Source organism: Micromys minutus (genome assembly GCF_963924665.1).
Source record: "Micromys minutus genome assembly, chromosome: 4".
Taxonomy (NCBI): domain Eukaryota; kingdom Metazoa; phylum Chordata; class Mammalia; order Rodentia; family Muridae; genus Micromys; species Micromys minutus.
In genome coordinates this window covers 67,203,248-67,212,939 of record NC_137973.1, presented here as the reverse complement: position 1 = coordinate 67,212,939, position 9,692 = coordinate 67,203,248, and the positions used below count along the sequence as shown (strand labels likewise).

At 38.6% G+C, this 9,692-nt stretch overlaps 1 protein-coding gene across 1 annotated transcript in view; it reads right to left on the bottom strand.

Annotated features, from left to right (window-relative positions):
- CENPE (centromere protein E) overlaps positions 1 to 9,692 on the bottom strand; it is a gene marked incomplete at both ends in the record, with an annotated part of 54,141 nt that overhangs the window by 39,871 nt on the left and 4,578 nt on the right. Inside the window, 11 exon segments of the mRNA XM_080916039.1 lie at positions 609 to 683; positions 687 to 752; positions 754 to 864; positions 2,208 to 2,366; positions 3,454 to 3,573; positions 4,963 to 5,092; positions 5,922 to 6,009; positions 7,740 to 7,791; positions 8,976 to 9,041; positions 9,124 to 9,191; positions 9,360 to 9,441. Of these exon segments, the coding sequence (XP_080772165.1) occupies positions 609 to 683; positions 687 to 752; positions 754 to 864; positions 2,208 to 2,366; positions 3,454 to 3,573; positions 4,963 to 5,092; positions 5,922 to 6,009; positions 7,740 to 7,791; positions 8,976 to 9,041; positions 9,124 to 9,191; positions 9,360 to 9,441 (1,017 nt within the window).

Here is a 9,692-nt window from a genome sequence, read left to right as displayed (position 1 = left end):
TGTCAGGAATATACTTACTATAAGTTTTGCTAAAAATAAAAATGAGATTAATAAAAAATTCTGACTACATATAAGCTCAAATTAACTTGTACTCAGGTATGAATGCCAAGAACATGTCAACAGATGTGATCATGGGTCATATTATTGTATGAATTAAGAAAGCTAGCTGGAATCTGTGATAAAATAAAGATCTTTGGAACAATACAGATAAAAGTGCAAATCCTACATCTGAGATCTGGCCATGTCAGTATGTCAGTATGTCCCTAAAGATGACTACAATGCTGGAGATGTCGTTTTGAAACACGGTTCTCTATGACTGACGTAATAATAGTCTGAGAAGTAGAGTCAGCCTAGCTGGATGCTCCGTAAGACTGAACTATTCTAACTGAGCCTAAGCTCAAAGAGCACCCCACACTCCTGGCCTATTGCTTTGTTTTTGACAGGGCCTTACCATAACTCAGCCTAGCTCTGAATTTCTGGCAGTGGACCTGCCTTAGTCTCTCAAGTGTGGGTATTATAAACCGAAGGCACTGCACTTGACTTACAATGCATCCTTTTTACGAGATTTAGGATGAACAGAACCTTATGAATGTTCTGACGTTATCCACTTTACTGAGCCACGTGTCTACTGGTGACACTGGAGTCTGTCGTGGAAGCAGACCTAGAGTGTCACGTGGTTCCTCTTAAATAGGGAATTCATACTCACTGTTCTCTCCCAGCTTCACCATAGAACTTTCTTTCAAAGAAGTCACGGGAAGTTTTACGTTTCCTTGTTGTTATGTTTGTTGGAACTTTAAATTCCTTTTCATAGTTTGAATTCTTCATTTTACCATAGCACCATGTAACTCTTCGTTTCTTTTTAATCTTAAAAAAAGAAAAAAAAACTACAAAAATCAAGATTATTTCAAACAGATCAAAAGACAGACAGAATAAAACAAGGAACCTAGTTGTTATTTTTTACCTATTTTAAACACCATGATAGAAATTTCAAGCCTGGTTTATTTGAGGAGTCTAAGGAAACACTGAACGCAGAGAGCTCATGCTTACACTGTGCAGGCCCCGGACCAGACTCTACAATTAAGTCTTCTCTTCCTCCCTCCCCAGGCCATACCCCTGTTATATCCGACAGTCTACCCTGACTCTGGAAAGCCGTTTTCGTCCTTACCACATAACTTAAGGTTGCGCTTGCAAATAAGTTACTGCTTTGCTGTTTCCATCACTAAGGAACACATTTATCTCTCAATTATTCTTCCCTAATTTGTCCAGTGTGCTCCCCTTCCAGAGTCATAGTTCTCAGAGGTCAGCTAATCTGATACAGATACAGACAGTTACAACTTTCTAAACTGCAGTTTTGAGGTTGCCTACAAGGCTCTGTTTTCCTTAGCACAATGCCACATACAATTTCCTCAACATACTTTGCTATGATGCCCTGGCCACTGTGTATTAAGGTCAAAGTATGTCTAGCCTGCATTTGCAACCCTCTAAGGTCTTGGTCACATACACTTCCACTTGAACTAGTCATCCCCTGTTAACCAATAGCTCTTCAGTGAGTGACTTCCACAACATCATGCCTACTGATGATTATATAGATGATATAGATTATATAGATGATTTACATTAGGATTTTCCACAGAAAGGGTTGTTACACACATTCATGAAACTGGATATCAAGGTATCCTTCAGGTAAGGTCAATAGTTAGTAACTGGTGGAACCGAGATCCAGTGTCCAATTGGTTTGGCTTTGAAGGCTACTTCCCGAAAGAAAATACCCCCTCATGTCTACCGAACACAGTGGAACCTACCCCAGGAAAAACAAATAATACACTTGCTGGAAGGTGGGATTTTAATCCCTACACAATTTATATTGTCCATCAGTTTCCCTGAGTAAGCATTACTGTTAATTAAATAAACCCTAGTGATTTTAATTTTTAAGTCATTTTACAAATTTCATTACTCTTTACTGAAAATCACAGTTTAGACAGTCTTTACCAACAGCCTAAAATTTTTAAGTTAGTATCTCTTCAAGTGAAAATTGGAGAGTGGTAATTATAACCCACTTCTTAGGTAGGGATGACATATTGCAAATCCACAGAATGCTCTAGGTTTTCTAAAGATCCCATATCAATGGGTAAGTACTAAACCTTGCGCAGACAGAAAGGCCTGTTCTGTTTCTATTCCCCACATGCAAGCTGCCATCTTGCACATACCTCTAGCTCCTGCTGCAATGCAATAGAGGATGACGTCACCAGCATCCGCTTCAGGTTCTGAATTTTCTCATCCTGAACTTTCTGAAGCAAGTCTTTTTCATCCAGAAGCTGGGCCAGTTGATCCTTTTCCATTTCCTGTGCCCGAGTCCTTGTATTTACCTAAGAAATATCCGGTTATATTAACCATAAATGTAGCAAAATTGAGTCTTTAAAAGTAGCTTCAACAACAGAAAATTACATTTGTATGTAACTATGAGAAGTTTAACTTTATTAAAGTATATATAATAAAGTTTATATATACATATAAATTTATATAAAATATTACATTATATTATATAAATAATATTATAGACTAGATATTATCTACCTGCAAAATCCCAACATGTAGTTATGAAAGCCAACAATTTCTCATTATGCTACTGTATGTCATGAGAGGGTAACGTTAATTTTATTAATTACCTATGAAGATATGAACAGGTAAGAAAGTCATAGAAACTGACATTTGAAACTGATTGTACAAGAAGAGATGGCCTCATTTCATTTGTTATTTAAGCTCATTAAAAAAAGATTACTAAAGTGAAAGGTTTTACAAGTTATGGGAGTATGAGGTTAAAAAACAGGAAGTAGAATGAAAGTTGATTAGCTTAGAAAACATTCAAGGGTGTGAAAAGATACAAGGCAGCTTTACATGCCACATAGAGACACATGGTCTCTCAACATAGCTCAGTGATTTTAGGACACACAATAATTTTAAGAACCCCTCTTATTTATTTAAAGCAGATGTAGTCCAAGCCGGTCTAGAAATTGGTACACAGCAGAGGATAATCCTGAACGTCCTGATTTTCCCACCTCCAACTTCAAGGTACTAATACCACCAGTACCTATCGCCAGGCTTGCACTGGTGCTGGGGCTGCGCTCAGGGCTGTGTACACCAGGCAGTCACCCTACCAACTAATGACATCTCCAACTGTCAGAAACAAGACATTTCATTTTGTAGCAAATTTCTTTTGCTGTTGCTGGAGATGAACCCAGGGCCTGTGCACCAGGCGGTACTCTACTACTGACTGCCACCCTTATTCCTAAGACTACCTTTTTATAAACTGAAGTAAGTTAAAACCTGTTTGCTTTAACGTTAAGTTAAAAGCCGTTTAAAATGCAGATATTTATAAATTTATAGTCTCTCAGGCAGCTCTCCATCATTCTATATTGGCTCTTAGTCCTTTACCAAAATAAAAATCATACGTACCTCCTCTAATTGTTTTTTAAGATCCACGATTTCTCTTCTGTATCTTTTCAGGAGAGCTTCATCATTTGACACTTCATTAACATAAGGAGTATTCTTCATATACTTGGCAGTGCTGGCAAACTGGGACAAAACATAAAGTATAAGATGTTTTAATGCTAAAATAATTCCAATTACCAATAATACTTGTTTCTTGCAATCAACTTCCATTGCAAAAAGAAATAGCACTCCTAGCTGAAAGTATTTGCTTTTTCTTTTATTCTAGTCTTTTATTTTTTTCCCTAGGGGGTTGGGTGGGGGCAGTCATGTGTTCATACATGAAGGTACACATGTGTGCATATGTGTGTGTGCGTGCATAGAAGACAAGGGTTGTTCAGTATCTTCCACCATTGCCTCGCCTTTACTGAAGCAAGGTTTCTTACTGAGCCTGGAGCTCGCTCACTTGGCTAGTCTAGGCAGCCTACTTGTCCTAGGATCTCTTGATTTTGCCTCCTGAGTGCAGGGATTGCAGGAGTTACCCAGCTTGAGTGCCAGGAATCTCAGCTCTAGTCCTCACACTAGTGAAGGGCTTTGTCCTCTGAGCCATCTCTAGCTCCCAGGACACTATTCTTATAATCACTTTACTAACTCAAGGCAATTATGTTGGATCCCAGTCTCATCTACTTTATAAACTCCGTGGAGCTGGCAGCACCTTGACCCAGTACTCAAAGGCTATAATGCTTTTCTTTCCTAGACAGGAGCTTCCTACGTTTCAGACCAGCCCAAACCTTCATAGGTAGATGAAGCTAGCCTCAAGTTCAGAGGAAGTACCTTGTTTCTGTTTCCCAACAGACAGAATTAGAGGCATACACTACTACACCTGGCTTAATTTATTTTTCTATTTTAGCAAGAGTTTTACGTTACCGAGGCTGATCGCTCTGCTTTAGCATCCTAAATACTGAGATTTGGGGAGTGTGTCACCAAGCGCAGCTTTAAAGCATTAAAGCACTTTTCCCACAGGCTCTGTGCATGTTACGGAAGCATTCTACCAAGCCACAGCCCCACATCCCCGCAAAAGCTAAAACAAGGGTATGAGACTCTCTTAACAACACTGAATCCCTCACCAAGGAAGCTGCAATAGTGAATGGTACTGTTTTCTTTTTAAATGGAAAATTCCGGCCTGCAGTTCATGTGCAGTCTACAGTTAGTAGAAATTCACCAAATGTTTGGTTACACATACATTACATATTTTTAATTTCTAATTTTGGTAACACTAGTTTTTGTTTATGAATCTAATATAAAATCTAGTTACCATGTATCAATGGGAAAAATCAGTTACTTAAAGAAAATATCAAACTATTCAGTTAAAAGTATTGGCTGTGCCCAAAACTACTGAGATGGGATACAAATTACTGAAGCTTTGAGAAATTAAATTAAGAAATGCTACATCAATTTTATAACAGCTATAATGTCAGTTTGATCATCTTTTCTTCTTACAGTTGTTCATTCCCTGCTGACACGGATTACACTCACCTGGAGAGTGGTCAGAGTCTCATCAAGAGAGGCTGGAGTAATCGTGCAGATGATACGTGTCTTCGCATTTCCTCCCAAGGAATTTTGAAGAATTCGTGTTAATTTGCTATCACGGTAATTTATGAAACCACTAAGAAACAAGTGGGGGAAGGAAAGGTTGAGAATGTAAAGAAAAATGTTTTCCTTTAAAAAAACAAACTCGGTCATAATAATTTTATGAAATAAGTTTTTATAGGTTGTATTAAGGCAGCGCACACTGCTAAGATACTCAGGTTAGATTTATATGTATAAGAAGCTATGCTCACAAATTATAACTTATTCTAATAAATAGACAAAAACGGGGGGCTTCTTTAGGCTGGTGAGATGGCTCAGTGGGTAGAGGCACCCGTGCTAAGGTCTGAAGACTATGTCAGACCCCTGGAACCTCCAAGATGATGAGAGAAGTGATTCCCAAGTGCTGTCCTCTGATGACCAAATGTGTGTGAAAAATTAAAAAATAAAACAACAATTTAGGCAAAGAGCTCTTTAGGCAGACAGTTCAGAGCAGGACAGAGACGCAGATCATGGTGAGGCTGGGTGGGGGCAGAGATCTGAATAACCGCCTAGGCTCTGACACATGTAGTGGGCAGCGCATCAGTCATGGAAGGGCATTGGGAAAGTGGCTAGAGGTAGCAGGCCAAATCACCCAGGGCTCCCACCCTATTCGGAGCACATAAACATGTTAAGCTATAGAACAGAAAATATCCCAGACTCTTAAATGATGAAACAATTAATGTCACTGTATTCTGTAAAGATGTACAATCATCACATCTCAAAGAAACACACATGCTTAAAAAAAGCTAGCTTACAGAAATCCAAAACCTTTTAAAAGTATAGAATAAATCAATACACTTGATTATGACTAAAGTATTACGATTTTCAAATAAAACCATAAGAACTAAGTATATAATGAAACTTACCCAACCTGTCCATCACTAAGTTTCTTAATCACTTGTCCCAAAATAAATAGATTCCGATTTATGTAACAGCCCTCCTTCAATCGCACACCTGAATTAAATAAGTAAAAATTAATACTAGATAAAGAGCTTGCTTATAAATTGTAAGTCAGATGCTAAGTTGGGTGCTAAAATCTATATGCTGTGGGCAAACTCACTTTTAACTAAGTGAATTTAATTAAGAAATTCTCTCTCTCCCTAGTCTGCATACATAATAAGTCAGGCAGAAATGTCATCACCTGATAGAAAATAACATTTAAGAAAAGAGGAACAAAGAGGAGGAAAATCAGCCTGCTTCCCAAGGTCCTCTAACTTTTCAGTTCAAATCTATTTTTTTAATAAACCTTTAAATAAAGGTAATCACAGACTTTTAACCAAATGCCAGTAATTTTTCTTTTTAAACTGTTAATTTGCTTACATGATTCAAAAAGTTAAAGGGAAAATGCCAACCGTGAAAGGCACATGTCCACTTTCCTCATTTCAGACAGTCCTGCTCCCACTAGAGACCTATCCCCCCTGCTTTCAGACTTAAAAGTCACACCTGTATAAGTTCATCTTCCTTCCTCTTCCTATACATTTATGCTACTTTGTACCTGGTCTTTTCCCTTGAAAATGTATTTCAGAAAAAATTCCTTATCAGTAAAGGTTGGCCTTCTTCACTTTATATCCTGTAACTCCTCCGTGGGTTGACCCCAGCTTAACTGGACACAGGCACTGCTTCTACAAAACCACTGTGACAAATACTAGGGAGCAGTGTTATTTCTGCCACATCAGTTACCTGTGGGGTGTAAGTTCCTTACAGTACATGCCGAGCGTCAGCAAGAGTGAGCCAGGCAGAATACATGCACCATTAACTCCTTCCCACCAGGCTTTCCTGTTTGCCAGCCTTTCTTTTACATTTCTAGACTTTGTGCAATAGACAGTCATAGCCTGTCCCACTGTAGAGAATGAGTTTTAATTTAAACCACTCATTTTCCTTCCTTTCCTTGAGAGAGTATCTTCCTGTGGATCCCAGGCTAGCCTCGAACTTGTAGTCCTCTCTGCTTAGCCTCCTGAGTGCTGGGTTACAGGTGTAGCCTTGCTCCCAGATCTCCCATTCACCTCGAGTGGGCTGACAACCACTCAGTTTAATTACTGTAGCTCCACATTTTACTAGCCTGTGGGGCTGAATTTCTATTCACTAGCCTCAGATTTTTCTCAGATAGTCTGCCTGTTTCTTATACACATTTCAAATAACTGTATCTAAACAGAAAAATGCACTTTTGATTATAAACATTTTAAATCTAGAACATACATATAATTGACATATTTACAAGTGTGTTTTTTCATTGTCTTTACAATCTTTGGGTTTTAAGAACTTTACCATTGTTTTACAGTACCTTTAAGTATTTACCTAGATACCACATTAAATTGGTCTAATCTTTTTGTCCACTAAAATATTCAAACTGGTTTTTTGTCTTCTCAGCAGTAGTCATAATCACGGAAGCGTTATGAATTATGGCGTCAAGGTAAACAGCAAAGTATAGACCCGGTCCGTTAGTCCTAGAAGGCTGCCTCCCACTCTCCTAATTGTCTAACTAATTAAGAAAGCTTAGATGGTTCTTATCTTCATCCCTGGGTTTCCCAGATACAAAGCCTGATCAACTGCATAACTGAATTTTTAAGTTGGTGCTGTAGATGAAAGTAGTGAAGTTTGATTTCTACAATGAAGACTTTCCTACGTAAATCGTGATGTCATCAGTACTTTTAACAAAATGGTCAGATATTAACAGTTCTCATTACCTTCAGCTCCTGTTTGAGCGGCTCTTTCACTGCCTGCCAGATCAACCAAATTCTGCGGGACAGAAAAAAACAGTGTTTAGGAGGTGTAACTAGATATAAATTCTAACTCAATAAAGCAATATTTTGAGGACATGGCATATTGGAATGTTCCTCTGAATCCTTGTTTCCCAGCCCACTCTCTTTAGGCCTCTCCTTTTTTCACTGAGCCACACTGGCCTCCATGCCTTGTTCCTTCTTTCTTTGTAAAAAAAAACCCCATGAGATGGAAAAAATGTCCTATACATCCAAACCTTTACCAAGGAGAATGTGATCTTTGCAACCTGGTCTCTTACTCTGTATTGAGAAACCAAGGTAAACATTCTTTTCTCAGTGGAGCCTTGCTCTTTACCCATCTTCTCACACACCTAAGACGAATGCATCCTTAACTGCATGTTCAAGCTTGTTAGAGCTCAGGCTGCTTACAGTACTTATTTTGCTGTGTTGGCCATGTGTAAAGCACTGGTCTCTATTTAACTTCATAAGTAACACTGAAAAAAGGTTATCTATTACTCTGAGCAGTGTATTAGGTGCTGGAAAAACAGCAGAGAACCATGCAAAGACGCTCTGCTCTTACAGATCTTACATTCTACAGAACAGGGAAGGGATTTGTAAGAGAAAATTCAAATAGGCAGCTGGAAAAGGGCAAAGGGGACACAATATGTCCCTGGAATAGGGGACAGGGGAAGGCATAAAACTAGGCCATGTGAATGACAGGGAGTCAGATATGAAGATTAAACAGAAACAGCACTGTATATACAGAAAGGTTAACATGCTGGTTCCCAAAGCAGACCCCCTTAAGGTATTTACTACCAACCCAGAAAGGCTCCAGCTGCTCATCTGTAATCCTAGACCCTGAGAAGTAAAGGGAGGAGTGCCATGAGGCGCAAGCCAGCCTTGCCTCCCAAGTGAGCTCCAGGCTAGCCCAGACTAAGCACAGTTCTAGGCCAGCCTTGCCTCCTGAGTGAATTCCAGGTTAGCCTAGACTATGCAGAGTTCTAGGCTACCCTGCCCTAATAAGCCAAACCAAACATCCACCAAACTCAAAAAAGGACAACGTGGCCCCGTAGGTGAACTGAAGGAACAATGGATGGCCGTAGGCAGGGGCCAGGCCATATAGTGTTCTTATTAAATCAATCACTCAATAGGTAACCTGTCGTTTGGGCCCACATTGGAAAGTTATGATTTATAAATACTCACCAGATGAGATACCTTGATAGACCCATCACAATTAGAAGATTCAGCCTTTTCCCTGCTTTCCAAAATCTAGACAGAAAAGGCAATTTGTCAAAAATAAGAAAATTCTTCTTTGGAAAGACCAAATATAGGGAGAAATAGAATTACCTACCATCCTAAAAATCGTATGAGAACGACTGCTTCTTTGATTCATTTTGGTTATTCCATAATGTCTGTTCTCTGTAAAGATGAGTTTTATTAATTATATTAATTTAAAACCCAAGAAAAACCAGAAGCTTTTATTTTAGCTCAATGTAGCAAGTCTGACAGGAAGATTGTCTTATCTTTAGTTCAATAAAAACGCTACTTGTTCGTCTTGATATTAATTGAAAAATAAAGCAGTCTTACTCTCTCCTGTTGCGAGCCATTTCAACGCCATTTCTGCTGTATAAACCACTTCTTCTGTGAGATCAGAAACATACACATTCCTCTGAAAGCAGTTTCATCATAAAAAGATTAGAGAAAGAAAGCTCACTTCACCAAAGTTACAATCTATTGTTGAATTTGGGAAAGTGAAAAGTGGAACGATTACTCTGTAGAAAAAACAACCTATTCACAATTTACTGTGTTCACTGAACATAAAATTATTTTTTACTTTATAAACTTCATTATTTTAAACATTACACACCAAAATTAACCAGACTCCAAGTCTGTACAACTCTGTGAACTTTCAAACACTTG